This window comes from Canis lupus, chromosome 2, assembly GCF_011100685.1.
Source record: "Canis lupus familiaris isolate Mischka breed German Shepherd chromosome 2, alternate assembly UU_Cfam_GSD_1.0, whole genome shotgun sequence".
NCBI lineage: Eukaryota > Metazoa > Chordata > Mammalia > Carnivora > Canidae > Canis > Canis lupus.
Window position 1 is genome coordinate 49,737,297 of NC_049223.1, and position 24,902 is coordinate 49,762,198.

The 24,902-nt window shown below is 42.3% G+C and overlaps 1 protein-coding gene across 3 annotated transcripts in view; it reads left to right on the forward strand.

The window, feature by feature from the left end:
* Positions 1-23,908, forward strand: part of RGS7BP (regulator of G protein signaling 7 binding protein) — a 102,819-nt gene extending 78,911 nt beyond the window's left edge. For 2 of the 3 annotated variants that reach the window (XM_038530708.1, XM_038530709.1), the window contains exons 5-6: positions 6,877-6,947; positions 18,391-23,908. In XM_038530708.1, coding sequence (XP_038386636.1) covers positions 6,877-6,947; positions 18,391-18,482 — 163 coding nt within the window. In that variant the 3' untranslated portion in view covers positions 18,483-23,908. Of the gene's footprint in view, positions 1-6,876; positions 6,952-18,390 lie in introns of those variants that run through there. The other variant, XM_038530710.1, reaches the window with a different exon arrangement.
* Positions 23,909-24,902: the final 994 nt, after the last annotated feature.

Consider the following 24,902-nt stretch of genomic DNA (forward strand, 5'->3'; position numbering starts at 1 on the left):
TTCTGAGTTTATAAGAAAGCCAGCTATGGCTGGGAACAAAAATAAGAGAGAGTGCAGTTGGGTTCAAGATGGTGGCATAAAAAGATGTAAACTTACTCCGTCCTATGGATCCAACAAATACACAATTATAATTTCCTCTGAAAAAGACCAAAAAATTGGATGCATGGAGCCTCCACAACAAAGGACAAGAAATACAGCACTGAAATGGGTACAAGAGGCAAAGACGCTGCCTTGCCAAAAAAGACTTCACCATAAGTGCTGTGACCCATAATCAGGAGGGACCTCAAAAAGTATATAACTTTTCCTAAGAAGTGGGGGGGCCTGTGCTCCACATCAGGCTTCTAACCTTTAGACCCTGCATGAGAGATACAAGTCCCCTAAATGCCAGGCTTTAAAAGCCAATGAAGAGTACATCCAGGATAACTATAAAACTCAAGAGACTAGAGAACCCACTCTTATGGACTCATGCACAGATTCACTTGCCCTGGGACCCAACACAAAAACAGTAATTTGAAAAGTGCCTAGATCATAAATGAAGGAAACCAATTTACTAATCTTAAAGCACCTGACAGAGAGACAGGAAAATGTTGAGACTTTATCCAGAGACAGAGACATTGATGGCCACTATATATGTGACCTCTTCCTACCCTGATAATGATAAGTTTAGTGTCAGTGGGCACCATTTTGGAACTATCTCTCTAACCTGTTAGAGCTGGCAGGCATGCCCAGGTGAAAATCCCACTCACCATCAGAGCAAAAGCACATGTCACAGCCAGGCCAAGGGCCAATCCCACCCACCCCCATACCACAGATATAACCCTGGTACAGCATATGGGTATGCGCAGCCCATCAGACGATAATCCTTGAGCACCTAGTTCTGGTGATCAGAGGGGATTGCATATCTGGGCTCCACATGACCTCTCCTGCCCAAAGACATTCTTCAAGGCTGGAAGAGGTAGTTGATTTGACTATTACATACAAACAAACACAGAGAATAAGACCAAATGTTTCAACAAAACATTATGTTTCAAACAAACAAACAACAACAACAACAACAACAACAAAAAGACAAAACAGCAGAAAAAAATATTGATGAAAAAGACATAAGCAGCCCAGCCCACCTGATAAGGAGTTTAAAGTCATGGTCATAAAGATGCTCAAGGAACTCAGAAGAATGGATGAACATGGAGATCCTCAACAAAGAGATAGAAAATATAAGAAAGTTCCATAGAGTAGTTACAGAGCTGAAGAATACCATAACTGATCTAAAAAGTATAAAAGTATACTAAAGGGGTTCAAGAGCAGACTGGATAAAGCCAAAAATCTCATCAACAAGCTAGAAGAGAAAGCAACAGAAGTCATCTGGGCAGGAGAACAAAAAGTAAAAAGAATTGTAAAAAATGAAGATAATTTAAGGGACCTCTGAGATATCAAGTGGAATAATGTTTATATAAGAGAGGCTCCAGAAAGAGAAGAGAGAAAAAAAAGGCCAGAAAACTTATAGAAAGAAACCAGAAACTTGAAGAGATAATAGTTGAAAACCTTTCTAATCTGGGCAAGGAATCTAGATTTAAGAAATAGAGAGTCCTGAATAAAAAGAACTCAAAGAGATCCACAAGACATATTATAATTAAAATGGTAATTATAATTATAATTAAAATGGTAAATTATAATTAAAATGGTAAAAGTTAAAGATAAGAGAGAATCTTAAAAAAACAGCACAAGAAACCCCATAAGTATGCCAGCAGAGTTGTCAGCAGAAACCTTGCAAGCCAGGAGAGAGTAGCTGAAAGGAAAGTGCTGAAAGGAAAAAAACTCACCAAGAATTCTCAGCAAGTTGGGGCACCTGAGTGGCTCAGTCAGTTAAACCTTGGCCTTCGGCTCAGGTCATGATCCCAGCGTCCTGGGATCAAGCACCATATCAGGCTCCCTGCTCAGCCAGGAGCCTGCTTCTCCCTTTCCCTCTGCTGCTCCCTCTGCTTGTGGTCTCTGGGTCATTCTCTCTCTCTTTGTCAAATAAATAAATAAAGTCTTAAAAAAAAAAAAACAGAATTCTCAGCAAGTTATCAAAGTTATCATTCAAAGTTGAGGGAGAGGTCTCCTGAGTGGCTCAGTCTGTTGAGTGTCTGATGCTTGATCTCAGGTCAGGTGACCTTGGGGTCACAGGTTCAGACCTCACAGTGGGCTCTGTGCCCAGCATGGAGCCCACTTAAAAAAAAATTTGAAGGAGAGATTCAGAGTTTTCCAGACAAACAAAGGGTGCCTGGGTGGCTCAGCTGGTGAAGCATCTGCCTTCAGCTCAGGTCATGATCTCAGGGTCCTAGGATTGAGCCCCCAATTGGGCTCCCTGTTCGGTGGGGAGCCTGCTTCTCTTTCACCTTCTGCCTCTCCCCCTGCTGGTGCTTTCTCTCTCAAATAAGTAAATTAAATATTTTTAATAAAATAGTTTTTAAAAAGGAGTTTTCCAGATAAGCAAGAGCTATAAGGAGCTCATCACCACTAACCCAGAATCACAGTAAGTGTTAAAGGAACTTTTCTAAACTGAAAAGAAATAACACTAATTAATAACAAGGAAATATATACAAAATCCTACCAGAAAAGGTAAATATTTAGTGAAAGTAGTGAATCAGTCACTTTCTAAGCAACTATGAAGGTTAAAAGACAAAAATAGTACAGCTAACTGAAGCTACAAGACTTAAAGTGTACATTAAATTAAAAGATGTAGCGGCAGCCCAGTGGCTCAGTGGTTTAGCACTGCTTTCATCCCAGGGCCTGATCTTGGAGACTGGGGATCAAGTCCTAGGTCAGGCTCCCTGCATGGAGCCTGCTTCTCTCTCTGCCTGTCTCTGTCTCTGTCTCTGTCTCTCTCTCTCTCCTCTCTGTGTGTCTCATGAATAAATAAATAAAATCTTTAAAAATTAATTAATGAATTAAAAGATGTAAAATGGGATATCAAAAATATAAAATGGCAGGAGGTAGAAGAAATATAAAGTTTTGGAATGTTGCTAGTAATTCAAAATAGGCCATTTTATACATAGGAACTTATTTGTGAACTTTATGGTAAGCCACAAAGCAAAAACTTACCATAAAAACACAAAGAAAATGAGAGAATCTAAACAAAACGCTAAAGAGAGCCATGAAACCACAGGGTAAGAGAGAAAGAAGAAAGGAATGGACAGGAAGTACAAAACCAGCCAGAATGGGGATCCCTGGGTGGCGCAGTGGTTTGGCACCTGCCTTTGGCCCAGGGCGCGATCCTGGAGACCCGGGATCGAATCCCACGTCGGGCTCCCGGTGCATGGAGCCTGCTTCTCCCTCTGCCTGTGTCTCTGCCTCTCTCTCTCTCTCTCTCTCTCTCTGTGTGACTATCATAAATAAAGAAAAAAATATATTAAAAAAAAAACAGCCAGAAAACAATTAACAAAATGGCAATAAGTACTTACCTATCAAAACCTACTTTAAATGTAAAGGAACAAAACTCTCCAATCAAAAGACATAGAGTGACTGAAGGGATAAATAAAAATAGGATCCATCTGCAGGCTACCAACAAGAGACTCACTTCAGGACACACAAAGACTGAAAGAGAAGGGAAGAAAGATATTTCATGCAAATGGAAATGAAAATAAATCTGCTGTAGGTATATCCATAGCAGACAAAATAGACTTTAAAGCAAAAACTGTGATAACAGGGGGGGCATCTGGCTGAGTCAGTCGGTAGAGCATGTTACTGTTGAACTTGGAGTCACGAATCCAAGCCAAGCCCCATGTTGGGGGTAGAGTCTATGTAAAACATAGACTGTGGTAATAAACAAAGAAGGGCGTTACATAATGTAAAAGGGTTAATCCAACAAAAAGATATAACACTTTTAACTATATATATGCCTATCAAAGGAGCACCCAGATATATAAAACCAAGATTGACAAACCTAAAAGAAGAAACTGACAGCAGTGTACTGATGGTTACATCCCACTTACATCAACTAATAGATCATGCAAATCCAAAATTAATAAGGAAACATTGACCCTAAATGACACACTAGACCAGATGCACGTAATAAATATATACAGACACTCCATCCAAAAGTAACAGAATACACATTCTTTTCGAGTGTACATGGAACACTCTCTAAGACAGATCACATGTTAGGCCACAAAACAAGTCTCAGTAAATTCAGGAAGATTGAAATCATATCAAGTATCTTTCCTTACTATCATAGTATGAAACTAGAAATCAGTTACAAAAAGAAAGATGGGAAAACCACAAAAAGATGGGTGTGTGTGTGTGTGTGTGTGTGAGTGCACGCACACCCTAATGGAATACTGTTCAGTTGTGACTTGGAACAACATGGATGGATCATGAAGGTATTATGATAAGTGAAATAAGTGACACAGAGAAAGACAAATACCATGGGATCCCTCTCGTCTGTGGAATCTACAAAAACAAAGCAAACAAAACAACTCACAGATACAAGAGAACAGATTAGCGGTTATAGAGGGGAAGGGTGGGGGATAGAGGGAGGCGAAATGGTTGGAAGAGGTCAATTGTAGGGTGTTGGAGCCTAACTGCACCTGCAGAAGTAATCACTTTGTAGTACGTACAGATGGCAATTTGTAATGTTAGACACCTGAAACTTCAATAATGTTCGATACCAATTTTACCTCAATTAAAAGAAGAAACGGGAGAGTATAACCCATAGTTTCGAAGTTCAGCCCTAAAGTCCAGATTCAGGTTCAAAGGAGGTGGGAATGGCTGAAATAAGTAGGCTCAGGAGCCCAGGTCTGGTAAGGCTGCTTCCTGAGTTCTCCCTCTCTGCCCTGACACATCAGGGCGCCTAACACTGGGTGGGTCACCCAGGAGGGCTTCTTAAAAACATTGATTCCCAAGCCCCCATCCCCATAAACCAGCTGTATCAGGCTCTCAGGGGGTGGGGTCTTGGCACATGGTGCTTCTCCTTGGAGCACCAGGACTGAGAATCGGTGCTGTCTGGGGAGACTCTGCCTCAGTCTCACATTCTGCACTCCCAGCTGGTTCCCATGGTCGGCCCGCCCACCTCCCATCCCATCTGCCCCTGAGGATTTTACAGGAAATCAGAATATGCCCCTTGAGCTTTTCGATGTGGGGCCCTGCCTTCCTGGTCCCCCCCCCCCCCCCCTTTCACCTTCTCTCTCTAGAAATACCTTTTGGGCCTTATAGACATCTGTGCCCCACAGACGTATCCTCATACTTATGGGAAAGGATTCTGATTTTCTTATGTTTATTTCTACACCTGACCCACAAAGCTGCTTTCTTCTCCTTTTCCAGTTATTCCTTTTTGTTTTAAGATTTTTTAAAAGATTTTATTTATTTATTCACGAGAGACACAGAGAGAGGAGCAGAGACATAGGCAGAGGGAGAAGCAGGCTTCCTACAGGAAGCATGATGCAGGGCTCAATCCCAGGCCCCCAGGATCACAACCTGAGCCAAAGACGGATGTTCAACTACTGGGCCACCCAAGTGCCCCCTCCAATTAGCTATTCCTGAGAAAGAGTTCCTTGTTACATATTAGCCGGTGCTTAAGGAGAGATGCTGTGGGGTCCCTGGCCTCCCCTAGAACAAGTGTTCCTCAAACCATACTCAAGACAACAGTTGTATACCAAGAAACGGACTGGGGCAGGGGCGCCCGGCTGGCTCAGCTGGTCGAGCCTACAACTCTTAATCTTATGGTTGTGAATTCAAGCCCCACATTGGGTGTGGAGCCTATAAAAGAATTTTGTAAAGAAATACCGCAAGGAACTGAAGGATTTCATATGGAAAATTAAATGATGATTCTTGTTCTTCATAGAGCAAAAGAAAAATAAGTTAGTGATTAAAATTTCCTCAACTTTCAGATGATCCTCCCCCAAAAGGCTTTCTTAAATCCTCAGTACCTGCTGCTGTTGCATCCCTATCCTAGAGCTAACTGAAAAAGACGTATCTGATTTTTGCTTTTGTAAATGAAATCTACCACGATGTCCCATGATTTCAAGAGCACTAACTCCAATGGATGAGTTACATGGAGAGAATTCAACATGGGGAGAACTACTGCCCCAAGGATTTGAAAAGTCCAACTGACCTCTACCCCAAACTAGAAGCCCTTGGAATGGCTTCCTGCTCCATGGTTTGTTGATTTGGGGGTCACACATACTCTTATGATGTGAGCACAGCAATGTTGGAGGTATGCAGTGGCTTACCTACATGCGAGGTGCTAGGGGCAGGTCCTTCTGTCCCAGGTGCTTCTCTCTCCCTCTCTCTCTGTCTTCCACAATATCTCTCCTGCCACTGTGAAGAGCTCTTCTCTGAAGGTTTTAGAATTTCAGTCTCCCATCAGTCCAAGTCAATTTAATGAATGTTGAGCCTTGTGAATCCCTAACTCCTGTGGGACATTGAATTTCAGTCACGGGAATGGGACAGTAGCAAGTGAACCTGTACAAACACAGCAGCCATCTGACCTGAAAGTCTGAGAGCAACGTCACCCAGCCTCAGCTTGGCCCCGAGGACCCCTGTTACTCTACTTGCATGTCCTTGACCTCCCTTTCATAAAGCTGCAATACTGTCCTTGTCACCAGAGACTCTTCTGACCCCAGCCAGGTCCAACTGAGGGCAGGGACGAGGGCTCCCACAGCAGAATGCCCCGTGGAAATGTTTGCCAGAGTCGCTCTCACTCCTTCCACAGCCATCAGTCTCAGATTTTTTTTTTCTTGTAAAAGCAAAATAAATTCAATATTTGCCTACTGGAAACTAGAGCTAGTACAATTAAGCACAGACTCTCGTCTCCCGATTGTCTCATAGAACAGACTGTTTGGGATTGCATTTCAAAAACTTACAGCTGATTTTTTTTTCTTTTTATCACTTTTGCAGAGACATGCGAGAAATGAAAAACCTTTTAAGCAAACTCAGGGAAACTATGCCTTTACCATTGAAAAATCAAGGTAAGTCTTGTCATTTCTCTTTGAGGCACAAGATGTTTTTAACGTGATAGCCTTGGGACCTGTTTCTTGAGATATTACAAATTTGTTTTACACAAACGATGGAAGGCACTGAGCATACACTCTTCTCTGTTCAAGAAGATATGATGATGAAAATGGAGCCCCTCAGGTGAACACAGTTGTGCTCTGAGTAGAGCAGAGACACACTCTGACCCTCAAACAGAGGCCTTCCCCACTGGCCTCCCCCGTCAAGAGCAGGTGTCCTCAGGTGGGGCAAACAAAAGAACTGGAGACTTGGCTCTTGTCTTTAAGAAGTTTACAGCCTAGGGATCCCTTAGATCAGGCATCTGTTTGGCGCCTGCCTTTGGCCCAGGGTGCGATCCTGGAGATCCGGGATCGAATCCCACGTCGGGCTCCCGGTGCATGGAGCCTGCTTCTCCCTCTGCCTGTGTCTCTGCCTCTCTCTCTCTCTCTCTCTCTTTCTCTCTCTCTCTCTCTCTCTCTCTGTGACTATCATAAAATAAAAATTAAAAAAAATTAAAAAAAAAAAAGAAGTTTGCAGCCTAGAGGAGGACACTTGAGAAATATCCAAAGGGACGGGGGGCGCCTGGGTAACTCTGTCGGTCAAGTGTCTGACTCTTGGTTGCTGACCAGATCATGATTTCAGGGTCCTCAGATCAAGCCCTGCCTCAGGTTCAGTGCTCAGGATGGAGTCAGCTTGAAATTCTCTCTGCGGGTGCTCTCTCTCTTTCTCAATAAGTATATAAAATCTTTAGAAAAGAGGAAAGAAAGAAATAAGAAAGAAAGAAGAACGAAAGAAAGAAAGAAGAAGAAAGAAAGAAAGAAGAAAGAAAGAAAAGAAGAAGAGTACGAAAGAGAAGAAAGAAAGACAACAAGTCCTCCTTCATCCTCCGCCTCCTCCTTCCGCCCCTCCTCGCTCCCTCCGCCTCCCACCCTCCCTCCCAACTCCGATCCCTCCCGACCCGTCCATCACCTCCCCTCCTCCCCCCCTCCATCCCCCTCCCCCTTCCTTCCCCCCTCTTCCCTTCCCTTCCTCCCTTCCCTTCCCTCCCTTCCCTTCCCTTCCCTTCCCTTCCCTTCCTTCCCTTCCCTTCCCTTCCTTCCCTCCCTTCCTTCCCTTCCTTCTCCTCCCATCAAGTCCTCCAAATTCCATAGAAAGACCTCTGCCATCTAGATGTTTATTTAGTATTCTAAAAGAAGTAATAATAATTAACATATATTGAGGTCTTACGGCCTGCCACTGTGATGTCTGCACCCAATTCCAACGTGCAGGAGTGGTTTTCCATACCACCAATCTGTGGACACGGGCACTGAATTCTGAGATGACCTGGATGCAGCTGCAGATCCCCCAAGCTAAGGGCTACGAGACTGCCCTCTCCCACCACTTGAGATGTACGGGTTGGAAGTTCCAAGGACCCCCTCCACACACCAGGTTAATTTGCTAGAGCGACTCACAGAACTCAGAGAAGCATGTTATGTGCTAGATCACCAGTTATTATAAAAGGAGGTAACTCAGCAATAGCCAGAAGTCAGATGCAAGGGGAGGGCGTGGGGAAGGACAAGGAGATGCCATCCCTCCCCCAGCGCACCAGGCTGCTCAGGTCTCCACGCGTGCCCAACACGGCAGCTCTCCAGGCCTGTCCTTTGTTGGTTTTTATGGAGGCTTCGTTTCACAGGCATGAGTGATCCCTGGTCATTGGTGATCGAACTCAATCTTCAGTTCCTCCTCTTCCCCAGCCCTTCGGGTGGGAATGAAAGTTCCAGCCCTCTAATCACACAGTCGGTTCTCCTAGCAACCAGCCCCCATCCTTAGGTGGGTTTTGAAAGTAACCTATTAACATAACAAAAGACACCTTTACTGCTGTCATCACTTAGGAAATTCCAGGGATTTTAGGAGCTTTGTGCCAGGAATGAGATGGAAGCCAAAAAAAAAAAAAAAAAATATATATATATATATATATATATATATATATATAATATATGCCTATCATATATGCCAAATATATATATATCACATATGCCTTATCATAAATCACAATATCACTACCACTACCCTCAATACTTCATGTGTATTAACCTCTTTAATTCTAGTAACATCTCTGGGGGAAATGCTATTCATGTCTCCCAATTTACAAGAAACTGAGGCAAAGGGAGATGAGCCAACTTAGCCAAGGTCACACGGACTGTGGAATGTGATCCCAGAGCCTCTGGGAATATGCGCTGTGACACAGAAATGGGGAGATATTTTCCCGAGGATGTAACTTGCATGACGGAAGGGCCTCTACATGCTTCTGTCCCCAGAGCAATGCCTAGAACATAGCAGAATAACAGCCAGCATACATGATAAATGTGGGCCCCGGGAGCAGACTAACTGGCTTGAACTCTGGGTGTTAGCGCTGTGGGCACCTAGCAGGGGTTTCAGGAAGCAGATGCGGTGTGGTGATGAGAGAGGCCTCTGCCCACAGCATGGCAGATTGTTGCTAGAAACACGCCTGGTGGTGGGGACCGGGGACTTTGGATGAAGGCGACCCTCGGGTTCCAATGCTGGCTCTGCCACTTACCAACTTTGTGCCATGGAGCAAGCAGCTTCACTTCCAGCCACCTCAAATTCCTCATCCCTGAAAAGGAGAGAATAGCATCACTTACTCCAGGGGGCCATTGGGGGGGGTTAAATGAAGCACCGCAGGTCTTGGGTCTTCTCCCAACCTCTCAGAGAGCAGACGCTGGACTGAGGCTCTACTGTGATTACTGCTGGTGGTACCGGTATTCTTTACCAGCAGGCCCGCCCGGCTTGGCTCAGGAAGATGCCCCGTCCTCACCAAACAGAACCACCCCTGCTACTGCTCATTGGCCTTGAGCCTGCAGAACAGAACATCGGTCCCTGGGACTTGGGGGTGGAGTTCAGGTCTGAAGCTATCCTCAGTTTCTTCATATGTTTGGCAAGTACCCCTGGTCAACAGCAGGGAGGCCCCACAATCCACTGCCCGGGAGGACAACTGCCAGGGCCCTCACACTGAACGGTATATGCCACATGTGCCATGTGGTCTCTGTTTTAAATCAAACCCTCCAGAACATTCCCTCTACATCTCATGGAAATACATCCGACAGTTCCCGAAACATGCAGTAATGGAAAAACAGAAATTTCATTTTATTTACTTAGGGCATTTTTATCATCCTGAAGACTAGACATATTTTGTATGACTTTGTATTACTTTTATCAACAGAAAAAAAAAGTAGAATTTTAAATATATTTTCAATATAATAATAGTAATAAATGATTGATACTGTGAGGAAAAGCATATATTATTCCCTTTTCACAAATAAATGGGAATAATACAAATAAATGACACTCGGGATTTATTTGCTGTTTTTTTTTAAGGTTTTATTTATTTATTCATGAGAGACAAAGAGAAAGACAGAGACATAAGCAGAGGGAGAAGCAGGCTCCCTGCAGGGAGCCTGATGCGGGGCTCAATCCCCGGACCCCGGGATCATGACCTGAGCTGAAGACACTCAACCACCAAGCCACCCAGGTGCCCTGATACTCAGGATTTAAACCTTAAATCTGTTTAGAACCTGAAAAGGAACAAGCTAGGAGATTCAGGGACCTGTTCAAGAGATATTAAGGCAGTAGGATTTTGAAGAACAATTTAAAAAAAAAAAAAATTGAGGTGAAGACTTCAATTCACGTAAAGGCTTCTTCACCTAGGGGAAAAATGGGCCCCTTGGCATGTGATGCCACAGCTCTTGTTCTTGAAGTTTCCTGGGGACTCATAGCATGATGTCTCTATGAGCTGACCAGGAGAGAAAGGGAGATATAAGTCTGAACCGGAGGGTCTGAGAAGGCCCGAGGGAAGGAGAGCAGGCCCTCTTGGGTCCCTCTGGGAACATTCTTTAGCAGATGCATATGGCACCATTTTAATGAACGAATCGGCCAGATTCCTGTGTCTGACTCTGTGTACCAAGATAGAGCGCAGGAGCTTTCCCGTGACCTTCCTGGAATCCTTTAGCAGCTGCTCTGTTTATTATATGGGTGTAGGTGAACATATGCAAGAAACAGTGCACGGTGAAATGTGGAAAAATATATTCCAGGCCTTTTCTCCAGGACTTTATTGTCAAAACATCTTTGTAACTGGATGAAAACCATTATAGAAAGCCATCTGGTTTTCTTCTGGCTTCTTCTTTCCTTTCTCTTTTTATTCCATGTGTGTTTGAAGCAGAGAGACAAAAAGGGAAAAGATGCCACTCTTGGTTCCCTGTGTTCCTACCTCCAACCCTGACCATGTGAAAATCCCACCAGGCGGGCTCTGGGCATCCTACCCTGGAAGCGCCCAGATGCCAGTGTTCTCAGGGCCTCACTCTCCTCCTTGCCTCGGAAACTTCCATGTTTATTTTAGCACTTAAAGATTCAATCGTGTCTTCCCCCTTTCCCACCACAGTCACCCCTTGAGTTGACAACTCAAGTGTGTTTTAAATTGCTTTTCGGTGACAAATGAAGGGAGGCAGCCAAGAGCAGGAGTTTTAATGGTTCGTGATGATGCCCTCGTTTTAGGCAGGGTCTTTTCTTTCCCATCCTTCCCGTTTAAGGCTGGAGACAAAGGCATGAAAGAAAAGTGAGCTGCCCTCTTTCTAAGACAGCCCCACAGCAGGCTCCTGACCACGTCCAGGTCTCCTGGCTCTCAGCCCGCTCTTCTTTCCCCTGCTCCAGCGCCTCTCCTGTCCTACATTCTGGGTCACTGGCAGTGCTGTAGGGAGCTTCATTAATTATGATAGTCTTGCTGTGTCAAATGGATTACAAATGGAACCACCTGTGGGGAGCCCACAAGGTGACTGACAAAGGCTAAAAGGAGACCGAAAGTGAAGGACAAGCATCTTCTAGATGTTTGTTGTAATCAAACAAAATAAGTTGGCAGGAAAAAAAATTCAGCCTGAAAGGCAGTTTCACCTTTTCCAGAATTCTGACTTAATGAAGGCTAGGGGGTGTGTCTGTGCATTCATTCACTCTTGCCTAGAATCTGGTTGTCGATACCAGAATCTGTTGGTCAGAATCAGTCTGAAGCGGATCAGCTGGGAATTGAATCTGTTCTAGAATGGGTCCCCTCCTAGGGCCAGGCTTCTCCAGACTAAACTGGATCTAGAAACAGTTGCCCCAGGTTCATATTGGGTCCACTCCAGTCTGGACCTCCCGTATCCACTCTAGCCATGTCATGCAGAAGCGTTTGCTCTCTGGCTGAAGACCGTTAGGCAGTTATGCCACCCGGTTGCCTACAGATGACCTCTTAGGTCCTTTCACCAGGGACTCCCATAAAGACTTTGTGTGCTTCAATGTGGGGTCTGAATGTCACTCTGAGTAGTTTTTACGCTGGCAGCCCCATATCCTCGGTAATCTCAGCCACTTGCCATCCAGGATTCAGTATGCCATATGTACTTCCCCTCTCTCCTCCAATTAATTCACACGTCACCGATCTCATAGCACTTTCTCAATGCATTACTCTGGGTTCAGTCCCTACTCACAAATGTTACATGCCTACTCATTGCCTACTAGAGGAAGAACTCATTACCCTAGCATCTGGTGTACCCACCATCATCGAACATGTGATGGTAACCTATAATGTGCCAAGTTCTGTGTCCGGGGCTGGGGATATGTATCCCTCTAGAGGCTCTCTAGTGCAACAGAAGAGACTGGGTGAGAATCACCTGGAAAGCCTTCCCAAATGACGTGCTTCCCATCATAGAGATTGAGATAATGTTTTGGGGGTAGGGCATGTGATTTCTGGAAACACCTCACACCCACACATGCACTATTGGACAAAGAACTAGTGCGTAGAATATAACAGTGCCATAATAGCTAGACACAGGGCATTCCAAGGACATATGGGATTCTCACCTAGCTCGATGTGAGTTGTAAGGGGTCGGGGTGTGGGATGGGGAAGAGGGCTGTTGGTTATCGAGAATTGCTTTTTGGAAACAGAGGAGAGATGTCTGATGATGAATCAGAGTTAGCCAAAGAAAGAAATGGAAAAAAGGATAAAGAAAAAAGAGGTGGGGGGAAAAATCCAGAGCCTAGGTAGAAGATTCTGGATCTTGAAGGTAGATGAGGAAATGAAAGGGGAGGGCATTTTGATGAACTACAAGCACTTCATTAGTTGGGAAAGTGGCTAGAAAAGAGCCATGAAAGATTTAAAAAGTGGGTGGGCCTATATCGTGAAGGCCCCTATAATCCACGTTGAGGTTTGGACTTTATCCTGAAGCCATTGGAGGGATCCAGTTAGGAGGCAGGTGCAAAAATCCAGGTGAGGAACGCCTCGGGTGTGCCCAAGAAGCCAGGGGGTGGGGGGCGGGCAGAGAAGAGGACATGAACAGCTAATGGGTTGCATAAGACAAAAGACAGAGTCAAGGAAGAAGCCCAGGTTCGTAGTTGGACAGAAGGGTGGACGCTGGCGTCTGCTAAGTTGGAGAGAACAGAGGAGGAGCAGTAGAAACAGAGGACGGTGATGTTTTGGAGATGAAAGAACTCCAAGAGTGGGGCTTGGTGGTGAAGAGCGGGTGTACACGTCTTAGGCTGACGTGAGACGTGGGAGCTGGGAGGGTGGAAACACATATTTAAGCATCTCTGCATAAATGGTAGTTGAAACCTTAAGAACGATCGGCACCAGCCAAGGAGTGTGTGCATAGACACATGCCCTGAACGCCATAATTTAGGTTTTGAGAGGAAAGAACTGAGGTTTCTAAAGGGGACTGAGAAGAAAATCGGAAGTTGCAAGCTAAGCTTGAAGGAGGGATTGTCATTTGTTCAAGAAGGGAGGACTTTTCTGGAAAAAGAAACGGCACGTATAAAGGCAGAGGGCAAGAGAAGGCATCGCCACATTTAGGGAATTCTATCTCTGCTATCCCACCCTTCAGTCCACCCTTCATTCCTGACTGGACTGTTTACTTGAACCCACATTCAAGTTGCCTCTGACCTCCATGACTTTGTTCACACTCTTCTCTCCATCCAGAAAAATCTGTCTCCCCCTTCATCAGATGTCCAAGTTCTCCTCAACCCTGTGGCCCAGAGCCAATACCAAGACCTCCATGATTTTTCCATGATCATTTTCTTCCTTCTCTGCTTGGGAGACAATTCCTGTCTTAAGAGTTGTCACAGTGTTATGTATCCGTGTCGCTCTTACGGCATTTCTGATGATGCGTCATGGTTACTCAAGCAAACATCCTTGACACAAGAACCACCTTCATTTTAGGCCCCCTCGGGTGTGATCCCCAGCACCCAACATGGAGCCTGCACCTAGCAGGCCTTTGACTCATGCAGGGCTTCTCAGAGCGTGGCCTCAGGACCAGCAACATCAGCTTTTCTAGGAACTTGTAAGAAAGATCTAAGTTGATCTTGCCCATTGATCCAGCAATTCTGGAGGGAGGGCCAGCAGTCTCTACCTCGGCACACCCTCAGATGATGCTTAATGCAGCTAATGTTTGAGAACCAGTGGGTGATGGTCTCCTTTCTTTTTCCTGGAAGAGAAATTTGCAACTACCATTATATCATGAGCACTCCTCTTGGTTCTTTTTTTTTATATATATATTTTACTTACTCATGAAAGACATAAGAGAGAGGCAGAGACACAGGCAGAAGGAGAAGCAGGCTCCATGCAGGGAGCCTGATGTGGGACTCGATCCTGGGACTCTGGGATCACGCCCCGAGCCAAAGGCAGACACCCAACTGCTGAGCCACCCAGGCGTCCCACTTCTCTTGGTTCTATCTGAGAACATAGCATTAAACTCAAATGTTCAATTATTTGAAAACTTCATATTTTTATGTCCTTCTGTTTCTTAACATAGCATCTATACAAGAAATCTTGTATTAGCAAAGGAAATTTGAGCAAAAATTGAGAAATGGTATCATTGTGCCCTAGGGGGTTCCAATGTCCCTGGCTTTGGTAATACCCAGGAATTAAGCTTCGAATGACCAAGGTTTGAACTTGCCGATGGCTGAATTGCATAGTCTCCTTTTCTTCCGCTTATCTCCTCTCCTTTCCTCCCTCCCTTTCCCTTTCTCCACTTTTCATTTTCAGATCTAAAACTGTCCTTGGTTACAGCTGTCTCAGAGCATGCCCTTTGGAGAAAAGATGCTATAAAAGTCTCAAACATGTACAATAAAAATCAAAGGTTTTCCAGCAAGGTCAGGTGGATTAGCCCAGAAAGCTGAGAACGAGCGGGGAAACGTTCCATTTTGTTCCCAGGCTTTTGGCAGCCTGTAATTTCAGAGACAGGATTTCAATCAATGTGGAAAGACATCTTTCCTTAGAGTTGAATCCACTCCAGACCATTCCAGGCGTATTGACTGCTGGTGGATTTCAGCATTTACTGTCCATGTCGGCTTCCTAGGGTGTAGAAAGCTGCTCTGAATTTCTGCCAAGGATTTTGGAGTTTTTGTGTCACCTCAGCCCTAGGTGATGTTCAGACAAGCTCCAGGCGAGGCAAAGGTGTCACAAATGCTCCACAAAGATGCCCCAAGCCAGCAGTTGTCCTACAGGCAGCCTGTCCTCTGCTGAGCATCTGAGCACTTTCTCATCAATTCTAACACTTCTATTCATGTGAGTGCTGTGTGTGCGTGCACGTGCGTGTATATATAGCACTCACAAGTGAATGTATCTATCTATCTATCTAACTATATATAGGCAGGTAGATATGAAAAGAAGCTGAGTGAGGAGAATTTCAATAGCACAAAAGGGCTTTTGATTCACTGTAATGAATGCACAGATACAAAGGTCAGTCTTGATATGAATCTCATAATACCTGTGAATAATTCCTGTGTGCTTTGAATACAAAAAGAAGAGGACACGGGAGCAAATGTGCCCCCGCAGCACGCGCGCACACACACACACACACACACACACACAGTTTCTCTGTAAATACAACATGCAGTTGACATTTCCACACATAGTGGGAACAATACACATCCATGTTGCATTTTATAATATGTAAATACCCATTAGGTCACTCCCCAGATCTCTTAAGGGTTTGCAGCAAGGGAAGGATATATGCGGGCATTTGGGAAATAGATCTTCCAAGTCTTAAATGGAAATAAGGAGACTTTTCCTCCCTATAAATATCTTCATAGTTTTGAGGATTCTGTTCGAGCAAGCACTGAATTCCTAGTGAACCTGTGTTTCAGGAAGCATAGCCAGTATCCAAAGAGATACGAAAAAATGAAATTCTTTACTCTTCAGAGTCTGCTGTAGCTTTGCCATCTCCAAGTAGGTTAAGTTTGTTGATCGTTTGGTGGTCAAAGAAGTAAGAGTCCTAAAACTCATGAGAAAAGGGGGTTATCATTTCTTTCTGTTCTAAATAGACCATGAATCATCTCTGAGAGATTCTCCTGAGAAATGAGGCTCACATACAGTGTTTGACATTGCCTTCAGAGTCTTCACTATTTGGGGCAAGTTTAACTATACAAGGGAGAGGTCCTATTTTTAATTTTTATTTATTTATGATAGTCAGAGAGAGAGAGAGAGAGAGAGGCAGAGACACAGGCAGAGGGAGAAGCAGGCTCCATGCACCGGGAGCCCGACGTGGGATTCGATCCCGGGTCTCCAGGATCGCGCCCTGGCCAAAGGCAGGCGCCAAACTGCTGTGCCACCCAGGGATCCTGAGGTCCTATTTTTAGACTCAAAATGTTGACATCCAGAATACAGTGAAATGCTTTTCACCACGGAAAGGACAAGGAGCATCCGGTCTTTCTCCCCATTAGTGGAATATGAATCTTAAGAGAGAATATTCATCCATGGAGACTTTTGATTCACTGTAATGAATGCACAGATACAAAGGTCAGTCTTGATATGAATCTCCTCACGGAGAGTACACCGTGTTTGATTCATTTGGTGTCCTCAGCTGGGGCACCTGTTTTCTTCCTTGACTCTGACTCGCTACTTTGGTTCCATCTAAGTGTATAGCATAGGGCGCCATTCCAAGGAACCAGTGAGTGATGCTAATTTACAAATAAGTATGACACACAGCAGCCTTTGGGGAAGGGGAGGGAAAGCCCAGGCACTTTGATGACACACTGCACCGAAGAGGACTAGAAAGCCCAAACTTCTTGTGCTCTTGATAGTTTACTGAGCGTCCAGGCTCAGTAACCAAGAAAAACCAACCCTCATCTCCAAACTCATTTTTTTTTATGGAAGCGAGGCACATTTTTCACTTTATCCACCCCCTCATCCAGTTCCTGATTCTGAACTCTTTCCCAAGGTCCTATATCCTCAAGGTTCGGATGGGGAAAGGAAGGAACCCCCTTGGCTCTGCTCTGGGAAGATAATGCAACTGATCCTGGCCAAGCTTAGGTACATAACAGCTGCCAGAGTCAACCAACTATTAGGTGGCCCCTAGCTCCTTTCCAATCATGTCATAGTGCTGCCCACACTGGCAGTTTCCAAGTCATGTCCTTGTGGTCCCTGTCCAGCCCCAGGGACCAGACTGCCTGTTCTGCTGCAAGAGGCTAGGCCCTACCCACCCTCTCTTTTGGTTTGCACCATTTCTTCAAAACCAGCTCACTAAACTGAATTTGGTTTACCAGTTTCTTCCCTCCTCTACTTGTCATCGTGCTAAAACTTTCAACATCAAACCTTACCAATTTAACAGTGGGCCATCTTCCTGGGATGCCCTTGTGTACAGAAATCTATAGAAATCGCTAGCCAAAGACTCAACAAGGAAGAGTTGAGAAACTTCTTTCAGAGTTCGCATGAAGTAGGCACGTGGAACCACATTCTTTTACAATGGTAAAGAAAAATAGTTAACAATAGCTCTATTTGCTGAATGTTTCCTCTGTGCTAGGCACCTAGGATACCAGCCAAGCTTCATGTTTTTCACAGAGTATTTCATATAATCTTCATCTAAGGTAAGTATTAGTAAACCCTAGTTTACATTTGGGAAAACTGAAGCTTAGCAAGTTTCAATTTACACGTTCAAAGTCACAGAGCTAGGAGATAGCAGAGGTGGGTTTAGGAAAGAGGCCAACTTTACCCCAAAGCATGGGCTCTTTCTAAAATGCTATACTTCCCCCAACTCAGAAAGGGCCTCCCAGTAGCTTGCTTGCTTGATTCTAATTAGTGGTTCTCAACTGCAGTCTATGTGCCCCCACTACTACCACCACCACTAAACAAAGAACGTTCGTCCCCATGTGGGGACGTTTCTGGTTGTCACAACTGGTGGGGCAGCATTACCATCATCTAGAGAGTAAGTAGGGCCAGGGAATGCTGCTAAACCTGCTATGGTGCCCAGAACAGCCCTCACAGCAAAGAATTATCTGGTCCTAAATGGCAATAATGCTGAAGTCAAGAAAACTTGATCTTAAAAAGGTGGACTTTAAAAGCCAATTCATAAAACCCAGGTTACTGTGTCTGTAATTCGCTCATATGTACATTCTGTTCCATCACAGATGACAGCAGCCTTCTAAATCTAACTCCCTACCCCCTGGTTAGAAGACGGAAGAGAAGGTTCTTTGGGCTGTGTTGTCTGGTCTCAAGCTAGGCAGCTCCTTCTGGAAACCCACGATCGTGAAGACCTGAAAATATCACAGAACCTGAGGACCTCCAGACAGCTGAACCACAATTATTGGTTTTTGACTATGTTTTCTATGCTTCCTTATTACTTTTATTCGCCTCCCCCTACCCTTTTAAATGATTTTACATTTGAAAGCAGCTGCTGTCAAGGGGAAAAAAAAAAAAGATTCGAAAAGCAGGCTGTTTTTAAAAGGATTTTTAAAGCTGACATTGTGCATGTCTGCTCCAAACCATACCATGACAGATGCAAGAATTATGGTTTTTAAATTATTTAAAGGTTTTTTTAAATGTACTATACAGAGAAAAATTATTTCATGTATAATAGTATATCTTTAGCTCTTGCTGATCTCATGTGAACAATTTATCATATATGAAAGTCTTTAAACATAGAAACCTATCTAAAACTGCAAAACTGTGTTCAAAACTCCAATCAATATTATTAGAAACAGTATTATAATCAAACATACACCACCTCACCTATTGCTTTGTCTGCACTCATTTACATTTAGTCTTCCATTCTGTCAGAATCCAAGAGCTTCTACATAAAGATATCTTAATTTATAATGCAACAAAAACAAATGCAACAAATATGAGAAGTATTTAAATTTTTGTAAATACACAATAATCCTAAGACCTTCGTACAATGCATATGGGCAACTAATTTCCTTTTGATCCAATGGTGTCTTTTTCAGCTTCTTGGAGAATGAAGTAATCCAGTTAGAAAATGGTGTAGTAACATATACAATTACCCTCAAATGTAAAATTGAATATTATCACATTTTGTTCTAATTGAAATCTGAAGCATGATGTCTGCACATCAGCATAGTGTTAAATCTTATAGGGCATGCTGGAATTAGCTCAGATCGTAAAAATATTTAACATTTTACGTTAATAAAATCTTTTTAGTTACGCTAAGCTTGTCTCATTTTAGATGACTATGCAGATATGACTTTTCCAATGTGTACTTGGTGTCTTGTCTTATGCTTAGAATCTTGAAAGCAGGACACATTAAGCAATACTATATTTTAGAAAGGAGGAAGCCACACGCTTTGTTTTTCTGCGCACAGCTTTGTTATGATCTTCCTCACTAAACTTGTAACATGGTACAAATTGTGTTATATTTTCCCCTGTTCTTCCTTGGCCCTTTACCCAAACAGAATTTCCCATGAGTTGAGAGATCAGGCCTTTGGACTTCTTTTCTTGCTTTCTAAAATCTGAGAAATCCTAAAGTCAGACAAGAGGCACCAGTGTCTAGTACAATAAAAGGATGAGCTAGATGCCTATAAGTGGTTTATCCAAGATGCATCGTTAATCCCAACCCTATACTTTCTCAGTACTTATGTGCACAGGCATTTATATGTCCAATACTTTGGCCCAACAATAAATACATTAAAGCTGTTAGCTTTAGTGAAGATGGAGATTAGGTTTATTTGAGCTACCAGAATAATTCTTGTATTAGATTGACCTATACAAAATTGCTGGTATTTGACTGTTTTGACCCACAAAAATGGCAATTTCATATGGTTCAACCTAATATCTGATGTTGTGAAAATTATACTTGGAATTGTCTTCTAGCTTTTGTGATTGAAAGCAAAAGACTTAGAGGGTTGGAAGAGACCTCAAAAGGCTACGCAGTTCTCTAGATGATACCAGCTGGTTTTTGGCCTTATTCTTGGAGTCCAGAGTTGTGTTCCAATGAACTGGTAATTCATGCATGGTTATAGGAATGCCTGACTTCGTATAAAGAGTTATCCTTGAAAGTTTTATGAGAAAATAACAACTTTCTAAATCAAATATTGGTAAAACAGTTGTTGGAATCTGCTATTTAAAGACTCTTAGAATGAATACCCCTTTGCAAAGCAGGTAACCACTCCTAGATTTATCTTGTCTGCAAACCCTGATTTCATAAATCAGGTTTGACTAAAGTTTAGTATCTTTTTTGAATATGGTTCATTTTCATCCCACGTGGTTAATTCACTTAGGGCCCGTTGTTTTAGAAATTACAAAATATCCCAATTGGGCACACTCTCAGCTCCCATCTTTGCCTTCACCCACCTTTCCACTCTATGGAACCCTTAGCTTCAATCTAGTTCCTTTTAATTCATGCAAAGTTATTAACTGATAACCCAACCTTGATGTTCAGCACGTTCCTCTAAATGCTTGACCTAAATCACTTCTGCTTGGTTAATTTGTGCTCACTCTCGCCTTAGTCTCAGTATGAAAGGAACACTTACCTCCTGTGCCACTGTCCTTTGTACAACTGAAGACTGTTAATAAATTCAGGTCTCACCTCCAGGTCTAGGAGGGCTGTAGTAGCTATTCATGGAGATGGGAATTTGTCTAATTCCCCAGCTAGGCTTTCCATATCTAAGGTAAATAAATTCAGCCACCTTATCTTTTATTCATAGTGCCTGTTTCCCAGACTTTGATTGGTTTTGTAGTTCCTGTGGACACACTCCAAGATTTATAGATCTTCTTTCACTAGCCGGTCCTAAAATTAAATTCAGTGCTCCAAGTCATGATGACCTACACTGACTCATAATGGCAATAGATAGCTCACCATTTCCCATTAGATATGCCAATGCATCTCTTTAGGAGCTGACCCAACTCTCCTCTCACCTACCAAAGGACTTTCTCAGGTGTAGTCCATGAGATAGAGGTCTACTGTCTTGGCTTCCTTCTGGTAATTTGCTCTCAGATTAGCAATAACATTGAGCTGCTCTCTAGAGGTAAGGAGAGAACACTGAACCCATTCTGTTGCATGTGCTCACATGCTAAAAACAGAAAAGGATGTCAACTTTTCCTGGCATACCCTCACCATGTAACCATTATAATTTTAATATCCCATGTTGATGCATCGTTGTTGTTTTTTTTCCAGATTACAGAGGCAATATATGTTCTTTGTGGGAAATCGGAAATATACCACCAAGTATAAAGAAAATAAAAATCACCTGAATCCCACCACAATCATATTGTTTAAAACCACATTTCCTGGCTTTAAATCAGTCAGTGGCTGGGCTCAAAGACACTTGTGGATAAGGTATGTGCACGAATGCCCACAAAGCCAAGTTATCACTCTAAAATACTGATGTTTTGCACGCCTCTAGGAACAGAGTGACTGCAGACTTCTGGTTGTGCTATTGATCAAGGGTACAAAGAAGGCTTTAGAAGTAGCACAGCCCTGATGCCTCCTCTAATGAAAGCTCTTAGGGAAATTCTAAAATCCAGATCATTTTGTTCCTCGGTGCTCCTCCAATGGTTGGATATTTACTGTGTGGCAATACTGCCACCTACTGAATGCTGAGCTTTAGCATAAGAAGAGACCATAAATGCAAAGAGTATGAAAGCATCTTGTTTATTTTAGACAGGAAAAAAAAGGGGGGGTACCAGGTAACAGTATCCCATATGGAATTCAGATTCTGGAAGTCTCAAAGTTGAAAGGATTAAGGATATCATCCATACTAACGTCCCATGCCACACGCATATAACTAATTAAGCACTATCTATCATTTCTTTGTGTTCCAAAACATCACAAATGCAAAATGCTCAGCTTTCAGATCACAATAGATAGGATGAGGAAAAACCAATGATGCTATTGGCCCATAATAAATCATGATAATTAGGTATAAAGATCAGAAATAAACCCAAGAACATAGAGGAATTAAGTGCATTATAAAGATGGCATTTCAAATCTGTGAGTAAAGTTGGATTACTAAATAATTTGGGATGATTGGTTTGGCCACATGTTGGGGGAAATACTAGATCTATACCTCATAATTTCCATCAAAATAAATTCTAGGTGAAGTACAGATTTAGATGTTAAAGCACATAAATATGTAAAAGGACTAGTAGGCAATACTGACAAATATTTATGTAATTTTACTATGGAAAAGAAGCCTTTCTAAGCATGACAACAAAGGAAGAAATAAAAAAGAAAAAGATGGATGGATTAGACCAATTAAAATGTGGAATGCCTATACAGTAAAAAATAACAAACCAAATTAAGAGAAAACAAAATTTGAAATATATGCAACAATGAGCATCGATCCCTAGTATATATCAAGAGCTTAAGCTCCATTACCCTTGGGAAGTTTCTAAGGTCTACAACCTTCCCAACCAAGTGTTTGCATTTCATTGCTTCCTCATTGTACTTATTAAATTATTACTTATTTGTCTGTTTATATCCACTAATTTGGAAGTTCAAGAAAGCAGCAACCATGTCTATTTCGCTTACTGTTATATTCTTGATACTTAACCCAGTGCTAGACACAAAGCAAATACTGAAAACATATTTATTGTGTGAGTGAATAATGAATGCATGAGTAAATAACATTTTATGATCAAAAAGAATCAAACTTTCCAGTAGAATATTGAGCCAAGGACATAAACTGGCAGTGTACTATAAATTAATGAACAAATAATAAATATGAAAATATTTAACTAGTAATCAAAAATGCAAATCATTACAATATACTCCTTTTTACGTATCAGAAAGACAAAGGGTATAAAGAATTATAGTTCCCAGGGACAACAAGGAAGTATGGAAATTAACATTCTCTTACAGAGTCAACAACAGTATAAATTGATTCTGGAAAAATATTTTGGCAGTATATTTTTTGTGTATGCCAAATACTTCCACGTTAGGGAAATTCTCCTCAAAAAAAAGTCAAGAAAAATGAACTAAGATACATTCATTCATTATTCAAAAAATATATGCAAGAAAGGATGTTTCTAGGAGCATTATTTGGAGGAATGGAAATAACATGAGCCTACAATATAGGGTTGGTTAAATATGGTATATCCTTTCAATGGAATACTGTGCACCAATTAAGAATAAGCACTAGATGTATATTTATTGAAGTAAACAGCTATATTGTTAAATAAAAAAAGGAAGTTACAGAAGAACATGATATGTTCCCATTTTAAAAATAGACATACACAGTGTGCATTACAGCATCTGAAAGGATATTTGCTGAAATGTTAACAGCATCTATCTCTGGGAGGTGAGATTTGGAGCATTTACATTTTCTTTTTTGCATATCTGTAATTTCTGATTTTTCCACAATGAGCATGTAGTATCTGTGTAATTTTTTCAGGGAATAAACAACAATGTTCACGACATATATTAAATGAAAAAACATGTTATAAAACCGTATGTATAGTATGACACAATATTTGTAAAAAAAGAAAATTATATATAAATATATCTACGTATGTATATATATGCATAAGAAGCTAGAAGGACATACACTAAAATGTTAATAGTAGTTATTTATGGGTAGTGGGATTATGGGTGATTATTTTTTCTTTTTGCTTTTCTGTGTTTTCTAATTTTTCTACAATGAATATGTATTCCTTGTGTAATAAAAACTAATAATAAAAGTTGAAAAAAAATGAAAAAGTGAGACATTGTGAAACCACTTGCTCTCATCCTTCCCACCAACCCCCTCGACTTACTCCTCGTCGTCAACGCGTGGGCAGTGGGGATCCAGAGAGGAAACACCAGAGCACCGTAACTTTGGAAGATAGAATAAAGATCCAGACAAAGGGGAGGGGCGGGGAGGAAAGAAGAGAAGAGAGAAAGTACAAATTAAGTGAAGATGAATCAACAGTGGAAGGATTAAAGCAGGCTTTGGAACATATTCTCTGACAATAGCAGTGAGTCTCTAAATTTAACTCAGTTTTCCTGATAGCTATAACAAGTGAAATAAAAACAAAAACCAAAAACATGGAGCTAAATAGGTTTGTTTTCTAATGAAAGGAATTCTATACATGTCTGGAGAGACATCTAGAAATTCAGTTCTGACAGGAAGGTATCCCAAGAAGTTTTTCAAGAGGTGAACTATTGAAATCCAGCTGGTTGTCCAGAGCTGTGCAGTAGAACCTGAAGGAACACAGACTTTTATCTGAATCTCAGACCTGCCACAACCAAGTATATAACCATGGCTAGCAGTTCCCACACCCATTCTCTCCTTCTTCCCCTTAGAAACAGAGACTTCAAATTTTGGCAAACGCTGGCCACCTAAAGTAAAGACTCCACTCTCTCCTAGGCTCTCTTGGTTTTGGATGTGGCTAGGTAAGTGAATTTTGGCCGATAGGATATGAGCAAAATTGTGTAATTTCCAAGTAAATGTATGTCCCTAAATTTTAGGCCCCTAAATTAGGGAGCATGCATTTCCATGCTCATCCTCTCATCCCACTAAGCTGCAATAAGAACATGTGAGTGGGAGCTGAAACATGAGTGTTGGACCCAGAGATGGACACCACATGAAGATAGCAAAGTGCCTTAGCAGGTCTGAATCACCTGTCTCCATATTGTTATCTGGTTAGTTAGTTAATTAATTAATAACTTCTATTTCATTTAAGGCATTAATAATGAGAATCTTAG